The sequence below is a fragment of the Molossus molossus genome, unplaced genomic scaffold (genome assembly GCF_014108415.1).
Source record: "Molossus molossus isolate mMolMol1 unplaced genomic scaffold, mMolMol1.p scaffold_m16_p_4, whole genome shotgun sequence".
Taxonomy (NCBI): Eukaryota; Metazoa; Chordata; class Mammalia; order Chiroptera; family Molossidae; genus Molossus; species Molossus molossus.
In genome coordinates, this window is record NW_023425377.1 from 77418303 (window position 1) to 77440761 (window position 22459).

The 22459-nt window shown below is 44.5% G+C and overlaps 1 protein-coding gene across 1 annotated transcript in view; it reads right to left on the bottom strand.

Moving 5' to 3' along the window:
- CATSPERD (cation channel sperm associated auxiliary subunit delta) overlaps positions 1-21963 on the bottom strand; it is a 58747-nt gene extending 36784 nt beyond the window's left edge. Inside the window, exons 1-6 of the mRNA XM_036282237.1 lie at positions 21896-21963; positions 17763-17817; positions 15053-15129; positions 6655-6727; positions 5236-5350; positions 248-315 (exon numbers count right to left, since the gene is read on the bottom strand). Coding sequence (XP_036138130.1) covers positions 248-315; positions 5236-5350; positions 6655-6727; positions 15053-15129; positions 17763-17817; positions 21896-21963 — 456 coding nt within the window. The remainder of the gene's footprint in view (positions 1-247; positions 316-5235; positions 5351-6654; positions 6728-15052; positions 15130-17762; positions 17818-21895) is intronic.
- Positions 21964-22459: the final 496 nt, after the last annotated feature.

Consider the following 22459-nt stretch of genomic DNA (forward strand, 5'->3'; position numbering starts at 1 on the left):
TTTTTGTAGGGTCTATAATACTTCAAAATAACAAGTTTAAAAAAAAAGGAAGGTAGATGGGTATATTCGTAGTGTGCTAGCCAGTTGTTCTGAAAGTAGTTCCAGAGTTCCTCTCGTGTCTCAGGTTGATTTTTGAGCCCTGGAAAAATAACACTGCTGAAGTCCATGGGCCCAGCCCTCAAGGCTTAGCCTGTCCTTATTTCCATCTGTGCTCAAAGCAGAGTAAAAAATGACACACTGTACTCACCAAGCAAAAGGGATGTTCACTATAGCAACAATTGTCACCAGAAATATGTGAGACAGGGTGTTTTATACCTGAAAGAAAAAGATCATTTGAAAATTATATGAGTTCCCTGAATTTCAGAGAAAAGGTTAGGGCAGGGTTTGTCAACCTGCTATTGACATTTGGGGCCAGATGGTTCCTGGTTGTGGGGTCGTCCTGTGCACTGGGATGTTTTGTAAAACCCTGACTCTAATGACTTGCCAATAGCACCCTCCTCCAGTCTTGACAACCAAAAATACCTCCCCACATTGCCAAGTGTCTTCCGGGGGCAGAACTCTCCCCAGAGACGAGGCCCCAGTTGAGAAGCACTGGTTTTTTAGACACTCTTTTAGGACTACACCAAAATTGTAGGAACAACTCCCTCTCTTACTGAGGTGTTCTTTGATTCTATTTTAAATGCAGCAACGTTGGCTTGAAAGAAAACAGAAATCAAGCAGTGTCGGTGAGAATGTGAAGAAAGTGGAACCTGTGTGCCCTGCTGGGAATGGAAATGGTGCAGGTGTGGCAAATAGCATGGAGGGTCCTCAAAGAACAGCAAACAGAATGACCATATCGTGACTACAGAAGAAATACTCAACTTTAACAGAGACAGTGAAGAAAGACATGGGTATTGTTAAAGATTTTGCTGACTTAGGTTAAGTCACCAAGTCAAATGGAGATTGCAGCTGAGAAATCAGGAGAAGGCTGTGGAAGGGCAGCATTGGAAAATTAGAAAAGGTCACCAAGAGCAAACTGTGTCATTAGAGACCAAGGTCTCTAAGACCAACCACACCCTCATATTCCCAACGACTGCGTACGGATGTGAAAGCTGGACAGTGAAGAAGGCTGATGGGCAAATATCGATTCATTAGAAATATGGTGCTGGAGGAGAGCCCTGCAGACACCCTGAACTGCCAGGAAGACAAACAGGTGGGTCCTAGTGCAAACTAACCTGAAACATCAGAGGCAAAAATGACAAAACTGAAGTTGTCCTACTTTGGGCACAACACAAGAAGACAGGGCTCTTTGGAAAGAATATAATGCTGGGAAAAAGAAAAGACAGCAGGAAAAGAGGAAGACAAAATATGAGATGGACTGATTCGTAAAAGAAGCCACAGACATGAGTCCACAGGAGCTGAGCAGGGCAGCTGAGGACAGGACACTGTGGATGTCGCTCATTCAGAGGGTTGCCAGGAGTCAGAGCCCACTCAGTTCCACTTCTGGGTATATACCAAAAAGAAATTAAAAATTAAAAGCAGGGACTCAGGAAGATGTTTGTACACCCATGTTCAAACAGTATTATTCACAATAGCTAAAACACAGAGGCAACCCAAGTGTCCATCAGCAGATGACTGTACAAACAAAATGTGGTCCATCCATACCATGGAATGTCATTGAGCCTTAAAAAGGAAGGAAACTCCGATACCTGCTACAATCTGGATGAACCTTGAGGGCATTATGTTCAGTGAAATAAACCAGACACAAAAAGACAAGTAGTGTATGATTCTATTTACAGGAGGTTCCTGGAGAAGTCAAATCCACAGTCAGGAAGCAGAATGGCGGTTACCAGGGTCTGGGGGAATGGGGGGGGGGGCAGCTAACTTTTTGGATGCCATTAAGGAAACTGTTGGAGAGAAGAGGAAGGACGGAGACTAGATTGATTTACATTACAAGAGATCGTACTGGTTCCTCAGTAAGTTCAATAAGGAGTTCCATCTGACCCAGCAATTCCACTCCTGGTTTCTACACAAGAGAAATGAAAACACACATCCACTCACACGCCAATGTTCATAGCAGCACTATTCACAATGGCCAAAAGGAGGAAACAGTCCCAACGTCTACCAGCTGATGAGTGAACAGACAAACGTGGTCCATCCACACACTGAAATGTTATTCAGCCATAAAAGGAGTGAAGCATTGACACCCACTACAACATGGACGAGTTTCGAAAACATTACACGGAGTGAAAGAAGCCAGGCATGAAAGGCCACACGCTGTACAATTCTTTCATGTGAAATGTCAGAACAGGCAAATCCATAGAGAGAAAAACTCTATTAATTGTTGTCAGGGGCTCGGGGAGGGAGATGACATGTGACTGCTTAATGGGTACTGGGTTTCTTTCTGGGATGATGAGAATGTTCTGGAACTTGATAGTGGTGATGGATGCACAACATTGTCAATGTACCAAATGACACTGAATTGTACACTTTAAAATGATTAGTTTTGTATGAATTTTATGCTCTTCCACCAAAAAAAGAGAGAAAGAGCCATGAATTGTGAGAGACAAAATAACTGAACTGGGGCCCTGCTGGGTAGCTCAGTTGGCTAGAGTGTCATCCTGATACGCCAAGGTTGCGGGTTCGATCTCTGGTCAGGGCACACACAAGAATCAACCAAAAATGCATAAATAAGTGAAAGAACAAATAGATGTCTCTCTCTCTCTCTCTATCTCTCTCAATGAATAAAAAAGAAAAGAACTGGAAGGTCAGGAGTAGTGTTTGAGAGGATAAGGAGAGACGGAAGAGCAGAGGACTGTGAGGAAGTTTGGCTGTGAATGGGAAGTTCTGTAACCTTTTGGTCAACTGATTTTTTTTTTATCCTCACCCGAGGACAGTTTTTCATTTTTTGTTCAGGTAGAGTGGGAGGGAGAGAGAGGAACAGAGAAAGAGAGAGAAACATCGATGTGAAAGGAACACATCGAATGGCTGCCACCCGCACGACCAGGGCCGGGGACAAACTGCAACCGAGGTACGTGCCCTTAGCGGGGACCGAACTCGGGTCTCTCAGGACCGCAGGCCGACGCTCTAACCGCTGAGCCAAACCGGCCAAGGCGGTCAACTGATGTTTTGAAGAAAGATGTGTGTTGCATTCAGATGTGACAGATTGATGAGATGGTCCCCAAACTGGCCCCCATGCAGCTCAGCTTTACTTGGGTTATGTACATTCTCTAGGGGCTCATTTATTTACAGTGTCCACACCTCCATCAAGCAGCTTGGAACATTTCAGGTGTTGATTTACTAAAATTCACCCAATCACCTTGCTGATAGTCAAACTGGAACACTAATGAAAAAAGTAAGACAGGCCCTGGCCAGTATGGCTCAGTGGTTGGAGCGTCAACCTGCACACTGAAGGGTTGCAGGTTCAATTCCTGGTCGGGCACCTACCTGGATTGCAGTTTGACCCTGGTCCTGGTCAGGGTGCATGTGGGAGGCAACCAATTGATGTGTCTCTCTCATACTGATGTTTCTCTCTCTCTCTCCCTCACTCCCTTCCACTCTTTCTAAAAATCAATTAAAAATTTATCCTCGAGTGAGGATTAACAATACAACAACAGTAAGACAGAGGCTGAGTCAAGGTGTGACCCTTCTGCTGTGCTTCCTCGTCTCTCTCAGAGGGCTGAGATCAGTTTGCCAGCCAGTGTTTAGGGAGCACCTGGTGGATGCCTCATGGACTGGGGCAGGGCTCTATCTTTGGGGGTCCACAATCTTTCTCCCAAACTAATAGAAGTGAAACAAAAGAATAACAAATTGTCAGGCGGTGATCAACCTACTCATGGGTTCTCCACTGAGGGGTTTGACCTTCCAGGGACACTGAGTGTTGTCTGGAGGTGTTTCTGTTGTGAGGACTTGAGGAGTGCTCATGGCGTGGAGTGGATGGAAGCCAGGGATGCTGCTCAGCACCCCGCAGTGCCCAGGACAGCTCCCCACAGAGAATGATCCACCCCTAGATGTCAGGAGTGCCAAAGCAGAGAGACCTTGTACTGACTTTCCTCACCATCATGAGTACCTGTGCTCTCTATTTGCCTTCTCTTTTTCTGAAAAAAGAGGTCATCCCTCTTCTTTTTCATTTTTTTATCCTCACCTGAGGACATTTTTACATTTATCTTCAGATAGAGCAGGAGGGAGAGAGGAGGGAAGAGAAAGAGAGAGAGAGAGAGACATCAATGTAAGAGAGACACATCAACTGGTTGCCACCCACATGACCCTAACTGGGGCCGAGGCCAAACTACAACCGAGGTACGTGCCCTTAGCGGGAAACAAACCTGAGACTCTCTGGTCCACGGGCCGCTGAGGCAAACTAGCCAGGATATCCCTCTTCTTTTCTAAAGAATAACTTCTCCCATCTTTATTCTTTTAAAAATATTTATGTTTTTATTTATTTTAGAAAGAGGAAGGGGGAGAGAGAGAGAGAGAGAGAGAGAGAGAGAGAGAGAGAGAGAGATATCAGTTGCTTCCCGCACACACCCCAACCCCTAACCGGGAACCTAACCCACAACCTGGACACCATCCCTGACTGGGAATAGAACCAGTGACCTTTTGGTGTACAGGTTGATGCTCATCCAACTGAGGGACCCTAGCCAGGGCTCCTATCTTTATTCTTGACCCAATCTCTGTGCCTCCTACCTCAGAGTTGTCTTCTTTCTCTCTCTTCATTGAACTAGCCTTCTCTACTGTTCTCTGTCCCTAATATGAAGTACATGGGACTTAATATCCCTTTATCCAGCCTTGTATCAAGCATCTAGGAGTCATTCTTGCACAGAGAAGGATTTTATGGCTTGTAACTACAATCCAAAGGGGAAATACTAGGTTCCCACCCTATGGGATGGGGGTTCAGAACAACTTCCATTTGAATTTTAAAGGACAAGGTAACATCCAGGGGCAGACATTCAAGTAGCAGTATGGTTTGTTCTTCTGAAATTAATAACCACTTCTCTGACGTTGGCTGAATTCAAACAAAATTAAAAAGACAAAGCCCAGGCCAGTGTGGCTCGGTTGGAGCATTATCCCATACACTAAGAGGTGGTAGGTTCGATTCCTGGTCAGGGCACATACCCAGGTTGCAGGTTTGATTCTTGGTCGGGGTGCATGCAGAGGCAACAAATCAATGTTTCTCTCTTACATTGATGTTTCCCTCTCTCTCTCCTTCTCTCCTCTCCTCCCTCTCTCAAATTAATAAAACACACACACACATACCTGTAGATGCACTCCAGGAACTGGCTTCATAATCATAAATATAGACTTTTTGATTCACTACTAAGAGCAATACCGAACCAGCAAAATGTGCCGATGTTACTTCTGGTATGCCAACCTACAAATAATGACATATATGACATCAATAAGCACAAGCTTTCAGATCTCAATTTGGACAGCAATATTTCTAGACATGCATCCAAGAAACATTTCTGCCAGCAGGAGTTGTTCGGTTCCTAGATACAGTTGACCCTCGTTTATCGCAGTTAATCAGTTCCAGACTCTACCGCGCTAAACGAATTTCTGTGAAGTAGGATTCTTTATTTATACAGTCGTCCTTTGCCACTTTGCACTTTGACTTTCGCAGCTTCACTCTATCACAAAAGTTGAAGCACGAAGTGGTAAGGGACAACTGTACTGGGGACTATGTATCCTAGGGTCAGCTGGAACCAAAACTGAGAAGTTAAAATTGGTGTTTGGTGCCCTCAGACACCTAAATTCACTCCATCTACTCCCTCATCAAAACCTTCTCTGAGAAGGCCCTGGCCAGATAGCTCAGTTGTTTAGAGCATTGTCCTAATATGCCAAGGTTATGGGTTCAATCCATGGTCAGGGCACATACAAGAATTGACCAATGGATGTATAAATAAGTGTAACAACAAATCATTCTCTCTCAGAAAACAAAAACAAAAAACCTTTTCTGATAGCCCTGGCCAGTTTGGCTCAGCAGTTAGAGCGTCAGCCTGCGGTCCAGAGAGACCCAGGTTCGGTTCCCGCTAAGGGCATGTACCTCGGTTGCAGTTTGTCCCCAGCCCTGGTTGGTCGTGCGGGTGGCAGCCTGTCACGTCGAGGTTTCTCTCTCTCTCTCTCTTCCTCTCTCCCTCCCACTCTATCTGAACAAAAAATAAAAAATGTCCTCGGGTGAGGATAAAAAAAAATCAATAAAAAAAATCCTTTTCTGATAAAGCCTAAAGAGAAATGATGAATGAGGAGCATAACTGTTGCTTCTAAGAGAAACTTTGGTATCTTAATAAATGGCTAAACTTCTTTAGCATTGGTGCTAATGGTAGAATTTCTCAAGATAGTTATTGAGAGGGTAAAGGTTTTTCTGTTTTGATTTAGGACAATTTAAGGAGGTCTTGAAATTAGTGCATGTAATCTATTTCCAACACACAACCAACTGTAGGGAGCACTGGCAATAATTCTGCTTCCTTTTTCAGGGGGAATAAAAGTGCCATTTTGGTAGTAAGGGCAGAATAGAATCAACCATCTTTTTGGCTTATTAAAAATAATAATTTTTATTATTGTAAAAATAAACCCCAAACTAATAAAAGTAGACTAATGTAAAATTTCCAAATTATACCTTTACCCCGAGTAGTACATATTTCAAGCATCCTTCAGACTGTTCTATACAATAGCTACCTGCATTGACGTAGGGATGGCAAATGGAAGGAGACTACTCTCAAAGTTATTTGTTGTGAAAAAAAGTTGTCGTCTGAAATAAACAACACAAGAGTTAAATTAGAAGAATTTCATATAAGAAAATGGCAGGCACTCTAAAAATGCTCCACCCAAACAAAATTTCCTTTAAAATAAGGAACCATTTAGGTTCTGTATCTATCTATCTATCTATCTATCTATCTATCTATCTATCTATCTATCTATCATCTATCACCTATCATATACATACATATATGTATATGTATATATGTGTATATATATAGAGAGAGATTTTTTTTTTTTGCATGAGTAAATTTCTATAGCCTGAAAAATTGACTTCTTGAAATAACATTATTTTAAATATGTGACCACCTTGTTATCATAGACAGTCAGTCAAAGTGTGGGCAGCTGGTGGCAGGGTGAGTATGGGCTGCCTGGCCAATTTGGAGGGGTGGGCTGTGTGAGGGCTGCGCAGAGAACGCTGGCATGCCAGCATCCAGAGGTGTCCCACAAACTCCAACCAGATATCCCTGATGTGTGGATGCTGTGTCCAGTGTCAGGAGGTGGGCCTGACAGCAGGTCTTGCAGCCTCATCTCCCCCACTCTCCACTGACCCTGATACCATAGACAGTCAAGGAGTACCGGGGAGTCTCCCCCATTGGTCAAGATGGCGCAAGGGGAGGTTCTTATACTTAGTGCAGCCAAATCTATAAAGATGAATGAATAAGGCCTAAGTGTGCCAAAATCTAGAAAGATAATTAGATAGAAAAAAATGTATCCCCTATCCCTACAAAAACCACAGGCTTGATCAAAAAGGAGGGATTGTTTTTGAGGTGGCAGTCTACCATTCTCCCAGTTTGCAGTGCCTGAATAAACCTCTTTCCTTTTGCACCAGCACCTGTCTTATGAGTTTGGCTTTCACTGTGGCAGGCAGCTGAACATGCTTTTTGGTTACAGTTTTTAGCAACCCAGATGGGACAGCATGAACCTTGGTAAGTCCTAGAGGGCCCAGGCTAGGGTCCCTGCTGCCCATGGAAGGGCAACCCTGGGAGCAGGACTGTGGAAACTTCCCAGAAGTTGCTAAGAGCTTTTCTCTGGGAATTTCCCTGCCCTCCTTCTCAGCCACCTGAAATGCTTGGCTAGTGAAAGGAAATAGCTTTCTGGGAACAGACAGACTCCACACTGGGGAAGCCTCTATCCCTGCCACTTGGACTTTGTGCCATTTGGGCTTTGTGCCACTTGGGTCCAGTCAGGAACTCTTGTGGTATTGGTTGGCAGGAGATAAGATGCTAGGACTTGATTGTGAGCACTCGTTTGGACTAATGGAATTATGGATTGAAGTTTTATTCATATGTTCCCGCTTTGTCTGGGGTCTTTCTCTGGTTATGGTTGTGGGTATGTATTTTCATGCCATCAGGGTTTATTCTATTTTGACTCCTGACGGGAATCCACTGGACCAACTTTTAGCATATTGGTCCATGTACAGCTATGATCAATGAATAAGAAGGAACTGGTTTTCTATTGTAACACTGCTTGGCCTATGTGTACTTTAGACTACAGGAGAAAATGGCCCTTAAATGGTTCTATGAATTACTACACCATCATACAGCTGGAATTATTTTGCCAACAGGGAAATGAGATGAAATCCCTTATGTCCAGAAATTTGTGTCGTTATGCAATGAGGATTCAGCAAAGAAAGGGAACAAAGTAATGATGCAGAGAAGGGAACTGGCTTCAAAACCCTTCCCTGACAGTAAGACACAGAAAGAAAAGGAAAATAAAGAGATGAGTCTGCCCTAGCCAGTTTGGCTCAGCGGTAGAGCGTTGGCCCTGGACCAATGAATCCCGGGTTCAATTTCAGCTAAGGGCATGTACCTCATTTGCGGTTTGTCCCTGGCCCTGGTCGGGGTCATGCAGGAGGCAACCAGTTGATGTGTCCCTTTCACATCGATGTTTCTTTCTCTCTCCCTTTCTCTCCTCTCTCTCTGCTTGAAGAGAAGTAGAAAAATATCCTTGGGTGAGGATAAAAATAAATAAATAAATAAATTAATTAATTAATAATAACTAACTAGCTAGCTGGATTTTAAAATAAAATAAAATAAAAAGATGAGTCTTTTTGCCCTGGCTGGTTTGGCTCAGCGGTTGGAGCGTCAGCCTGCGATCCAGAGAGACTCGGGTTTGGTTCCCACTAAGGGCACGTACCTCAGTTGCAGTTTGTCCCCGGCCCTGGTTGGTCGTGCGGGTGGCAACCACTCGATGTGTCCCTTTCACGTCGATGTTTCTCTCTCTCTCTCTTCCTCTCTCTCCCTCCCACTCTGTTTGAATAAAAAAAAAAAAAAAAGATGAGTCTTTTTAATGCCCTGAACCTGGGGGACCTAGCAGTACCAGCAGGAAGATTTTCCCCACCCTCACCCCCACTGCTAGATAACCCTGAAATATGGTCCAGAGGGGCAGTAGCCCCACCCCTGTATGATGAAGGAGTGGTCTCTCCCATGAAGATCCGGCAGGGCACCCTATTTGGCCAGGGAGCATCCCTATGCAGAACAGGACTATTCCCTTTGAGGCAATATCCTATAAGTGAAGTAAACTGGGAAAGCCAACCCACTGGCCACTACTGGGCTCATACTCCATTTTTCACTTCAGATTTACTGAATTTGAAGAATTCCAACCCCTCATATATGGAGGGTCCTGAGAAAATGGCAGATCATATCACCTCCATTTTTTCCACTCCCCATCCAAACTGGACAGACACACAGGCTCTCCACATCCTGCCAGCAGCAGATGAAAAGCAACTAGTTATAGATGATGCTAATGAGGAGGCTCAAGGACTCCAACAGGAGAAACCCAATAGGACCCACCAACCCAGCCAGGGTGATTCCCTTAACAGAGCCCAACTGGGACCCAAATGGCAGGGACCTAGCCTTCCTAGAACATTACAAAAAGTGCATACTGGAAGGGCTTAAGAAAGGGGTGCCTAAACAAAAGAGCCTGAATATGATACAGGCTGTTCAACAGAAACCAAACAAAGATCCTTCTGAATTTTTAGAAAGGATCTATCAGGCTATCAGGCTGATCAAAAGCACACTAATGCTGCCCTGGCCGGTTTGGCTCAGTGGTTGGAGCGTCGGCCTGCGGTACAGAGAGACCCGGGTTCAGTTCCCGCTAAGGGCACGTACCTCGGTTGCAGTTTGTCCCCGGCCCTGGTTGGTCGTGCGTGTGGCAGCCACTCGATGTGTGGCAGCCACTTGATGTGTCCCTTCACATCGATGTTTCTCTCTCTCTCTCTTCCTCTCTTTCCCTCCCGCTCTATCTGAACAAAAAATGGAAAAATGTCCTCGGGTGAGGATAAAAAAAAAGCACACTAATGCTGACCCACAGGCACCAGAAAATACCTGGGTAGTAAACATGATTTTTATTCGGCAAAGTGCCCCAGATATCAGAAGAAACCTCCTACGTTTATATGGGCCATTGGGAATAAATACCTTTCAGCTGGTGGACTTAGCCTTTAAAGTTTACCATGCCCAGAGAACAAGGAAACTAACGCAGGCCACTGTTTTCTTAGAAATAGTGTGGGGAAACCAGAAGGAGAGGCAAGACCCGAAAGGAAAGGGAAAGACCCACTAGGTACCAATCAATGCACACATTGCAAAAAGGAAGGCCAATGGCGAAAGGACTGCCTGGAACTCAAAAAGAAAAATAAATAGGATAGAAAGCCGATAAATGTTAGAAAGGAATGATGAATCTGCCCGGGACGGTTTGGCTCAGCGGTAGAGCGTCGGCCCACAGACCAATGAGTCGCGGGTTAAATTCTGGCCAAGGGTAAATACCTCAGTTCCTCTCTAGCCCTGGTCAGGGTTGTGCGGGAGGCAACCAGTCGACGTTTCCCTCTCATGGCAATGTTTTTCTCTCTCCCCCTTTCTTTCCCTCTCCCTCCCTCCCACTCTATCTGAAGATAAACAGAAAAATATCCTTAGGTGAGGATTGGAAAAAAAAAAAAAATGACGAATCTGATGATGAATGAAGAGGCCCAGGGGCTCCCCCAGACACCTCCTGACCTATTACTACTTCCCCACAGGATCTCTGGGTACCACTAACAGTGGGGAACAGCTAATTGATGTCCTCATAGGTATGGGAGCCACATACTGAGTGTTGAATACAAAATTAACCAAGAAAAGTTCATCTGCGGTGTCGATTACTTGAGTGACCAGACAATTATAAAAACAGGCATTCCTTCAACCTCTAAAATGCGAACTTAGGGATAAGAAACAAACACATAGTTTTCTCTATATGCCAGACTGCCTCATTCCATTGTTGGGCCAAGATTTACTCTGTAAATTGCATGCACAAATAACTTTTCCCCCTGAGAAGCAGCAATTATGTTTAGAAGTCCTCTGGAACATGCTCTCCAGCTCCAGGTGCTCCCGACTTGCCTGGAAGGACCTGAAGGTGAACTCTTTCCACCCAAGATTTACGAGCAGGTCGACTGAGTCATTTGGGCCAACAGAACCTCAGGTAGGGCAGTTAACATGTAACCCATAAAAATTAACCTAAAAGAAGGGGCAAAGATCCCATAGAATACTATGCAGCTGTAAGAAAGAAAGATCTCTTATCCTTTGAGACAACATGGAGGGAACTGGAAAGTATTATCCTAAATGAAACAAGCCAAACAGAAAAAGACAAATACCACATGATCTCACTTATATATGGAATATAATGAATATTAACAGTCTGAGGAATAGGGTAGACCCAGAAACACAGAAGTAGGGTACAGACTGGCAACCCTCAGAAGAGGGGGTAGTGGGGGGGTGGGAAGAGATAAACCACAGAACTTATATGCATGTATGCATAACCAATAGACATGGACAACAAAGCCAGGGATGGGGCGAGGGGGATGGGGAGGAGGGTGTCAATAGGGTAAAAAAGGGGAAACATGTGTAACAAAAATAAAATTAAAAAAACAACAATATGGCCCTGGCTGGTTTGGCTCAGCGGTTAGAGCGTCAGCCTGCGGTCCCGAGAGACCCGGGTTCGGTTCCCGCTAAGGGCATGTACCTCGGTTGCAGTTTGTCCCCGGCCCTGGTTGGTCGTGCGGGTGGCAGCCACTCGATGTGTCCCTTTCACGTCGATGTTTCTCTCTCTCTTCCTCTCTCCCCCTCCCACTCTACCTGAACAAAAAATAGAAAAATGTCCTCAGGTGAGGATTAAAAAACAAAACAAAACAATATGTAAATAAATGGATGTGGCTGTGTGCCAATAAAACTTTATTTACGGACACTGACATTTGAATTTCCCATCATTTTCATGTGTCACAAATATTATTTTTTTACTATTTAAAAATTTTTATTAGAGTTGGAATACAATATTATATTAGTTTCAGGTGTACAACGTAGTGATTTGACTTTTATATACCTTATGACATGATCACCATATGTCTATTAAAATCTATCATTGTGCAAAGTTATTGCGATATTATTGACTGTATTTCCTGCTTACTGATTTTATAACTGGAAGTCTGTACCTCTTATTCCCCCCTTCACCATCTTCCCCCTCCCCCCTCCCTATTCCTTCTGGCAACCATCCCTTTGGTCTCTGTTTCTATGAGTCTACTTCTGTTTTATTTGTTCACTTGTGTAGTTTTTTTTAGACTCCACACTTAAGTGAAATCATATGATACTTGTCTTTCTCTGTATGACTTATTTTGCTTAGCATAATAAATACTCTCTAGGTCCATCCATGTTGTTGCAAATGGCAAGATTTCTGTTTTTTTTTTTAATCCTCACCCGAGGATATTTTTCTATTTATCTTCAGATAGAGTGGGAGGGAGGAGAGAGAGGGAGAGAGAGGGAGAGAGGGAGAGAGGGAGAGAGAGAGAGAGAGAGAGAGAGAGAGAGAGAGAGAGAGAGAGAAACATGATGTGAAAGAGACACATCGACTGATTGCCTCCCACACGACCCTGACCAGGTTTGAGGATGAACCGCAACTGAGATACGTACCCTTGACTGGAATCAAACCCGTGACTCATTGGTCCACGGGCTGATGCTCCAAACACTGAGCCCAACCAGCTAGGGAAAGATTTCATTTTTTTTATTGCTGAGTGAAATATTATTGTTTTAATTTTTTTCAAGCATATAAAGATGTAAAGACCATTATTAGCTCACCAGCCCATACAAAATGAGATGGTGGACTGGATCTGATAGGAATGTTCTATTTCTGAGCTGTCCAACAGGGTAGCGCTAGTCACATCGAATGCTTGAAATGTGGTTAGTTTGTGTGTACTTTTCACTATATTTAATTTTAGTTAATTAAAGTTTTTGTTTAATTTTTTAAATTGTGATAAAATACACAACATAAGATTTACATTTCACAATTTATTTTAATTGTGATAGCATATACATGAGATAAATTTACCATTTTAACCATTTCTAAGTGTACAGCTCAGTGGCAGTAAGTATATTCACATGGTTGTATAACCATCACCACCATCTGTCTCCAAACTTTCTCATCTTCCCAAGCTTAAACTCTGTCCTCATTAAACACTAACTCCCACCCCCCTCCCAGCCCCGGACACCCACCATCTACTTTCTGTCTGTTTGGATCTATCTCCTCTAGCGACCTCCTATGAGTGGGATCAATGTTTGTCCTTCTGTGCCTGGCTTACTTCACTGAGAATAAAGGCCTCACGGTTCACCCTTGTTGTAGTGTGTGTCAGAATGTCCTTTCTTTTTAAGGCTGAATAATATGCCATGGTATAGATGGACCACATTTGATTTATCTACACATCAGTTGATAGAAAATGTAAATACAAATAGCCACATGTGGCTAGTGGTTACTCCATGGCAGCTTAGCTCTAAAGGAATGACAGAATTTACATCTTAGCACTTGAGATGCTTCTGCTATGGGAGGAGCAGCTGAGTCCTCACCCTGCCCAGTGCCAGCCCCTGCTCCCCAACCCCTCCCTGGGAGACCTGTCTGTGTGGTAATCCCCTCACTCCAGGCCCTTCCTATCATCAGGAACCTCTTCCAGATCCTGCATCTCTTTCTGCTGAGTTCTCTATAGTAACCTCTCTTCTCTCTTCTGTTGTCTGTTTGTTGGAGACAGTAACATAAACTTTGGACCTCCACGTCCTGTCTTTCTCTCTGCCCCACTGCCTCCAGGGGCGCTTATCTGCCCCTATGCCCTGGCTTCTCTATGACAGCCCTCCTCCTTGACCTCTGCACCCTTCTAGGTCTCCTGTTCTCCATTGTTTCTTTCTTTTCTCCCACCTGTTCCGACCATTGAACACGTGACACCTGGGTGATTGCACCCGTGTCTGCAGCCAGAACCACCACTCACATGTACTTGACCTGCTGTTTCCACCTCTGGCCTTATGTGTCCTCAATGTCCCACAAGCAGCATGACATCCTAAACTACCACCCCTCTCCCTGATCTTTCCACTAGAAACTTGGGGACCATCTTCAACCACCTGCTTGCCTTTGTTCCACAGTGGACAAGTCCTGCTGACTCTGCCTCCTTCTTCTATATGTGACCTTTCTTTCTACTTAGGTCTTTTCATGTTGTGTTGTTTTATTTTCTTTGGGCTTTTTGGGAATCCTCCTAAACACAAATTATGTGGCTCCAAATGCTCCACTGCCTTTAGAATGATGGGTGAACATCATGGTATGGTGTACATATCTGGTTTTCTAACCTTGCATTCTGATAACTCCAAGTGCATGCTGGGTATAGTCCATTCCTTTTAATGCTCTGCTCCAAGCCCATTCATATTTCAGTCTTCCTCCCCGCACAGTGAACTCCTATTCAACCTTCAAAACCCAGTAGGGGCATCAATTCCCCAGTTGAAACTACCTAGGCATTTTCTCCTTGGGCCCCCCAAGAGTGCTTATCTCTAGCATCTGTGATAGGTAGTACCACAGTATACTGGAATTAAGTACTTTCTAGTCTCTTCATCCCTCTTCCATCTCCCATCCCCAAATGTGGACTCCCTGCTGGCTAGTAACTAGGAACACAGGACAGACCATCTTCTGTCTTTTTTAATCCTCCTCAGAGGACATTTCTTTCCATTTATCTTTAGATAGAGTGGAGGGGAGGGAGGGAGGGAGGGAGAGAGAAAGAGAGAGAGAGAAACATCGATGTGAGAGAGACACATAGACTGGTCACCTTCCACATGACTCTGACAAGGGCTGGGACGAACCATAACCGAGGCATGTGTCCCTGGCCAGAATCAAACACAAGCCTCCTTGGTTCGTGGGCCAACGCTCTAACCACTGAGAAAAACTGACCAGGGCAGAGCCATCTTCTTAAATGTTTGCTGAATGAATCAATGAGGGAAAATCTAACATTTTAATAAAAAAGAAGGTAACAATTCATAAAAAATTTACTTACCCTAGATACAAGGCTATGTTTTTCTTACAAGGATGTTTAATCAAGCGTGTTGTCATAAATGAAAAATACAGGAGGTCCTAGACAGATAATCACAAAATCTTAATATCAATAATAATAAACACTTAAAACATTGTCCTAATATGCAACATTGAAAATGTAAAGATGGTCCCTGGCTGGTTTGGCTCAGCAGTTAGAGTGTCAGCCTGCGGTACGGGGAGACCTGGGTTCAGTTCCCACTAAAGGCACATACCTCGGTTGCGGTTTGTCCCTGGCTCTGGTTGGGTCGTGCGGGTGGCAGCCACTCAATGTGTCCCTTTCACGTCAATGTTTCTCTCTCTCTCTCTCCCCCCTCCCACTCTATCTGAACAAAAAATGGAAAAATGTCCCCGGTGAGAAAAAAAAAAAAAGAAAATGTAAAAGTGGCCTGGCCAGTGTGGCTCAGTGCTTGAGTGTCAACCCACGCACCAAGAGGTTGCTGGTTCAATTCCAGGTCATAGCACATGCCCAGGTTGTGGGCCCAATCCCCAGTGGGGGGCATGTAAGAGGTGGCCAATCGATGTTCTCTCTCATTGATGTTTCAATCTCCCTCTCCCCCTCCCTTCCTCTCTCTCTCTAATATCAATAAAGAAAATTGTTTTTTTAAAAAAGAAAGAGCCCTGGCCAGTTTGGCTCAGTGGTTAGGTCATCGGCCTGCGGTCCCGAGAGACCCAGGTTTGGTTCCCGCTAAGGGCACGCACCTCGGTTGCAGTTTGTCCCCGGCCCTGGTTGGGTTGTGCGGGTGGTTACCACTCGATGTGTCCCTTTCATGTCGATGTTTCTCTCTCTCTCTCTCCCTCCCACTCTATCTGAACAAAATATCAAAAAATGTCCTTGGGTGAAGATTAAAAAAAAAGAAAGAAAGAAAATGTAAAGGTGAAATCTGAATTAAGCAGGTGCGTGCTATCAATATCATTTTCCTATTTTGATACTATACTCTGGTTATGTCAGATGTTACCACTGGGCAAAAGGTGCCTGGGACGTCTCCAAACTATTTCTTCAACTTGCTATGAATCTATCAATTCAAAATAAAGAATAGAAAAGAATTCACAGGCTAATTCATATCACATCTCATTCCACATGTTATTGTTTATTTCCAGATTATTAGTTATTAGAAAGAGGTGAGAGGACAAACAATTGTAAAGCTAACAGGTTAGAAAGCAACCACTTTGAGATTATTTAGAAATGCTGACACCTCTCCTGAAATGATGCCATGTCAAGGCAACTTATTTTATTTATTTATTCATTTTTAAATCCTCACCTGAGGATATTTTTCCATTTATCTTCAGATAGAGTGGGAAGGAGAGAGAGAGAAAGAAACATGATATGAGAAAGACTTATCGACTGGTTGCCTCCCATACGACCCTGACCACGGCTGGGACCAAGCCACAACCAAGGTACGTGCCCTTGACTGGAATTGAACCTGCAATTCTTTGGTATGCAGGCTGATGCTCTAACTGCTGAGCCAAACCAGCCAGGGCTATTTATTTATTTATTTATTTATTTATTTATTTATTTATTTATTATTATTTTTTAATCCTCACCCGAGGACATTCTTCCATTTTTTGTTCAGATAGAGTGGGAAGGGGAGAGAGAGAGAGAGACATCAACGTAAAAGGGACACACTGAGTGGCTGCCACCCGCACAACCAACCAGGGCTGGGGACAAACTGCAACCGAGGTACATGCCCTTAGTGGGAACTCAACCCGGGTCTCTCTGGACCGCAGGCCGACACTCTAACCGCTGAGCCAAACTGGGTAGAGCGATTTATTTATTTTTTAATTGATTTTTGAGAGAGAGAGATATAGGAACATCAATGTGAGAAACATTAATACCAGTGATGGAGCCCGAAACCCAGGCATGTGCCCTGACCGGGAATCAAAGCCAGACCTCTCAGTCCATGGGATAACACTCAATCCATTAAGCCACACCAGCCAGGCTAGGCAACTTATTTTAACAGGTGAAATATGTATTTTTTATCCTCATCTGAGGACATTTTTCCATTTTTTGTTCAGAGAGAGAGAGAGAGAAACATCAACATGAAAGGAACACATCGAATAGTTGCCACCCACACAACCAACCAGGGCCGGGGACGAACTGTAACCGAGGTACGGTGCCCTTAGTGGGAACCGAACCCGGGTCTCTCTGGACCACAGGCCGACACTCTAAGTGCTGAGCCAAACTGGCCAGGGCCATTTTCTTTTTTAAATTGAATTTATTGGGGTGACATTGGTTAATAAAATTATATAGGTTTTGGATGTATAATTCTATACTGCATCATCTGTATATTGTATTATGGGTTCACCACCCCAATTTCTTCATGCACTTTAGGTACACGTGGGGGGAAAGGAAGTTTCTTGTCATACTATGTCATGTAAACAAATAACAGTTTGCTTCCCATGTTATTGCAGATTTAAAAATATCCTATCCAAAAACACTAGTAATCTGAGTTCTAAACTCACTTCTATCTCCAGGCCTTGTCTAGGTTACTTGATCTCTCTCTACTTTTTTAGTGAAATGGGAAAGATAAATCCCTTATTTTAAAGGGCAATGGTAAAGATTAGATAACATTGTATGCCTAACACAACAATGGCACCATAAAAATACTGGGGAATATTCTGATCCAGTGCTTAGATAAAAATGAAGAATAAATGTTAAATATGGAGCCACATACCCCTTGAGCTTGCTGTCCAACACCAAACGTCTTTCCTGTCCTCACTGTGTGAATACTAGAGGTAAGTGACAAGAGAGACCATCTGTCAATGTTTATTGACTATTACCATGACTCCTACCAAGCTGTCTTTGGGTTAACTCTGAAGTACCTGTTCTTGATGCTTTTCAGGTTATGGGAGCCCCCCTGAAGAATCTAATGAAACAGGGGGTCCTCCTCTCCCACAGACACATGGGTATGCAAAAATGAAGATATTTTCAAGAGCCCATAAAGGCTTATTTGCATACCCCAGATTAGGAAGATTAAGAATTCCTACCTCGGGTCAAGATGGCAGTGTAGGTAAATGCGGTATCGTGAACTCCCACAACCACATCAAAGTTACAACTAAACTACAGAACAACCATCATTCAAAACCGCCTAAAATCGAGCTGAATGGAAGTCCTACAACTATGAAGTTAAAGCAGCAGCTACATTGAGACTGGTAGGAGGGGCGGAGGCTGACGGGCTGGTCCCACACCCACGTGTGGCGGATAAAAATCAGGAGGACACCTTGGCTGAAAAGGCGCTCCTTGAGGACTGAGGGGTCCCCGTCCTACACCAGATGCCCTGCTCAGGATTCCAGTGCCAGGAAGACAAGTCCCCATAACTTCTGGCTGGAAAAACCAGCGGGAACTGAGGCTCAGGGAAGCTGATGCGGCTGGAGCCCCAGGCAGCTCCTCTTAAAGGGCGCACAGACTTATCCGACTCACTCCCTCTAAACTTAGATGGGAGGCAGCTCGAGAGGCGCCAGATACATACAGGGAAGAACTGAGCTGTTTGGCACTGAAGCGAGGGCTGGAGAGGGGGCTTTCTCCAGTACAGACGTCCTGTCAGAGGCCTTTGTTCCTTTGGTGAGCCCTTCCCTGGGTCAGCAGACAGAAGCCATATCTGGGACTCCAGCAACCTGGCTCACACTGGTAGCCCCGCCCTGGTGATTCCCTGAGGCCCCGCCCCACCCAACTTTCAGGCCCACCCAAGATGTTGCCAGTTGCTTGACCATAGGATTGGCCTGTCTTGGATCCTGCTTCAGGTTTTCCTAAATTCTTTCAAACAAGCAGCATCTGGTCTCAGCTAGCCCCATACCTCTCGTTAAGTAATACACAGAAACAAACACAGGGAGGCAGCCAAAATGAGGAGACAAAGATACAGGTCCCAAAGGAAAGAACAGAACAAAACCCCAAGAAAAGAACTAAGCGAAATGGAGATAAGCAACCTAACAGATGCTGAGTTCAAAATACTGCTTATAAGGATGCTCAATGAACTTAGTGAGGGCCTCAAGAGCATAAAAAAGGACCAGTCAGAAATGATGGATGCACTGTCAGAAATTAAGAAGGCATTAACTGAAATAAAGAATAATTTACACAGATTCAATTGTAGAGTACATAAATCCAAGAAGCAAACCATGGATTTGGAATATAAGGAAGCAAAAAACGCCCAATCAGAACAGCAAAAAGAAAAAAGAATACAAAAAAATGAGGATAGTGTAAGGAGCCTCTGGGACAACTTCAAGCGTGCCAACATTCGCATCTTGGGGGTGCCAGAAGGAAAAGAGAGAGAACAAGAAATTGAAAACCTGTTTGAAACAATAATGGCAGAAAACTTTCCTAACTTGGTGAAGGAAACAGACATACAAGTCCAGGAAGCACAGACAGTCCCAAACAAGATGAACCCCAAGAGGCCCACACCAAGACACATCATCATCAAAATGCAAAAGGTTCAAGACAAAGAGAGAATCTTAAAAGCAGCAAGAGAAAAAGCAGCTAGTTACCTACAAGGGAGTTCCCATAAGGCTGTCAGCTGATTTCTCAAAAGAAACTATGCAGGCCAGAAGGGAGTGGCAAGAAATATTCAGAGTGATGAAAAGCAAGAACCTACAACAAGATTACTCTATCCTGCAAAGCTGTCATTTAGAATCGATGGCCATGTAAAGAGTTTCCCAGACAAGGAAAAGCTAAAAGAGTTCATCACCACCAAACCATTATTATATGAAATGTTGAAGGGTCTTCTTGAAGAAAAAGATAAAAAATATGAACAAACAAAATAGCAATGAATACATATCTATTGACAATTGAATCTACAAACAAAATGAACAAGCAGAACAGAAACATTCTCATAGATACAGAGAACATTTTGTTGGTTGCCAGATGGGAGGGGGGTTGGGGGAATGGGTGAAAAAGGAGAAGGGATTAAGAAGTACAAATTGGTTGCTAGACTGACAAACCTCAAAGGGAAAGGGGTTGGGGGTGGGAAGAAATAAACCAAAGAACTTATATGCATAACCAATGGACACAGACAATAGTGGGGGGAAAGGCGGGAGGGGGGCGGGAGTGGGGAGGAGGAAAAATGAGGAACATCTGTAATACATTCAACGATAAAGATTTAAAAAAAGAAAAAGAAAAAAAAGAATAAAGGAGCCTGGTCAGACAAAATTGAATATCAAATAAATAAATAAATAAATAATTCATACCTCAAGGTTTTCTTTTTCTTGTTGGCGGGGGAGGGGAGTTGTTGGTGGGTGGGAGAATGTTGGTATAGTTAACAGCAGAGGTTCTCAATCTTGGACATGTGCCAGAGGCACCTGAAGGATTTGATAAACTGTAGATGTCTGGGCCCCACCCTTAGCATCAGGGAATTGCAATTGTAACAAATTCCCGGGTTATGCTTTACCTGCTGATCCAGAACCACATTTTGGGAATCCGTGTGGGGATATGGGAGAGATAGATATAAATTTTTTCAGACTTTGAGACAAATCCTCCTAGTAAATCTTAACTGGAAAACTACTCCCCACTGACAAGCTATGTGTCTGTAGGCAAGTGTGTCTTTAATTGTGCGGGGTCTGTTTTCACAACCATAAAACAAAGTTAAGGAATCACCACTTCACGAACCTTGTTGTAAAGATGAAATGAGGCCATGCACCAAAGAACACATTCACTATCTCATCAGCAAACAGGGCCCTGCTAAATGTGACAGCTCACTTCAGGCAAGAGTTCCCTGAGGAACTGGGCTTTATAGCCTCTGTCTAGCTCCTATAGCACCTCGCATAGTTTACACTAATACAGTATAATATTTACTGAAATCTAATAATGTTCTAGGTATTGAGTGAATAAAATGAGCTCCACACACTCATGAGGCTATTATTTCTAGTGACATCAACAGATAAAAAATTGTCAAAAGAAAAGAATAACAAGTTAGTGATTGATAGTAAAAAGTAGATACTGGACGGGGAAGGGGGAGGGGGGCTTAAATAGGATATGTGCTATTGAGGTCGGGATCAGATCTGACTGATGAGGAAAATACCTTGGAAAAATCTGAAAGCAAGGCGTGCCATCAGAGGAAATAGCATGTGCCAAGTCTCTTCCATTCCCAAAGCTGGACCGAGTATGGGGTATTCAAGGGACGACTGGGGCCAGAGACAGAACCTGCAACCCAGACATGTGCCCTTGACCGGTGACCGGCAATCCAACCCAGGACCCCTCAGGCAGAGGTTCTAACCACTGAGTAACACTGGCCAGGGCTCCAGAGACATTTTTGATAGTTAAGCCTGGGAAAGTAGGTACTACTGGCATCTAGTAGATGGAGGCCAGGGATGCTGTTCAACATTCAACTGTGCACAGGACGGCCCCACCCCAGAGAATGATCAAGCCCTAAATGTCGGCACCACTGCTGTTGAGAAACCCTGGGCCAGATTCTGCGAGGAAATGCAGGCTGCTCAAGGAACTAGGGTTTCATTCTGGATGCCGCAGAGAATCACAGATAGGAAATGACGAGATCAAATTCATCAATAATTCCTCTGGCTGCCAGGGTGATGGGTGGACAGGAAAGCACAACCTAGGGTGGTGGCAGTGGAAAGAGCTTGAAGGGTTCGGAACTGGGCCGAAGTTTTGAAGTGGCCACCGAAGGACTTGGTGATGGACCGGAGAGGTTGGGATAGGATGAGAGAAAGGGAGGTATCAAGTTTGATTCCTAGAATTGTAAACTGGGAAACCTCAATGAGATTGGGGAGCGAAGCGTACTAACGGGATTCCACCCAGGCCTCCACTCAAAAGAGCCGGTCCCCGACCCCTAGCAGCACCCCAAGCCCGGGAGGGCGGCCCCACCGGCACAGCGGCTGAGCTCTGGCCATCGAGCAGAGTTGCAAGGTCGCTACTAGCATCAACACCAACATCTGGTTAGAAGTGCCGCCGCCACAACTGCCTCAACTGCCGCGGGAGGCGCTTCACAGTCTGGGCATGCGCAGACAAGAGCCTGAGCCGCGTCACCTCGTCCCTCCGGAAGCCCGATTCCACCCACCTAAACACTCCCCCTTACAGCGCCTGGACATGCGCATACAGACACGCGCGCGCTCTCGCTGGAGTCTGAGCATGCGCTCCTCGTCTCCCGAACCGGCCCTTAGAACTTGGGCCTGAGCAAATAAATGGTTGCCATGCGCTGTTTACAGTTTAAGCATGTGCACAGCGTCTCCCGGGGAAGTTCGAATTCACCAACCAGGACGTGCCCCAGAGCTTGAGCATGCGCATGTTACTCTCATGCCCTAAGCGCCTGTGTGTGCGGGAGGCTATCTACACGTTCTCGAAGTTTCACTTTCAACAACACTAGGGGTGTTGGCGCGGGCGCACAGATCTCCACGTGACCCGAAGGGGCCTTGGACGCGCTAGCTGGTT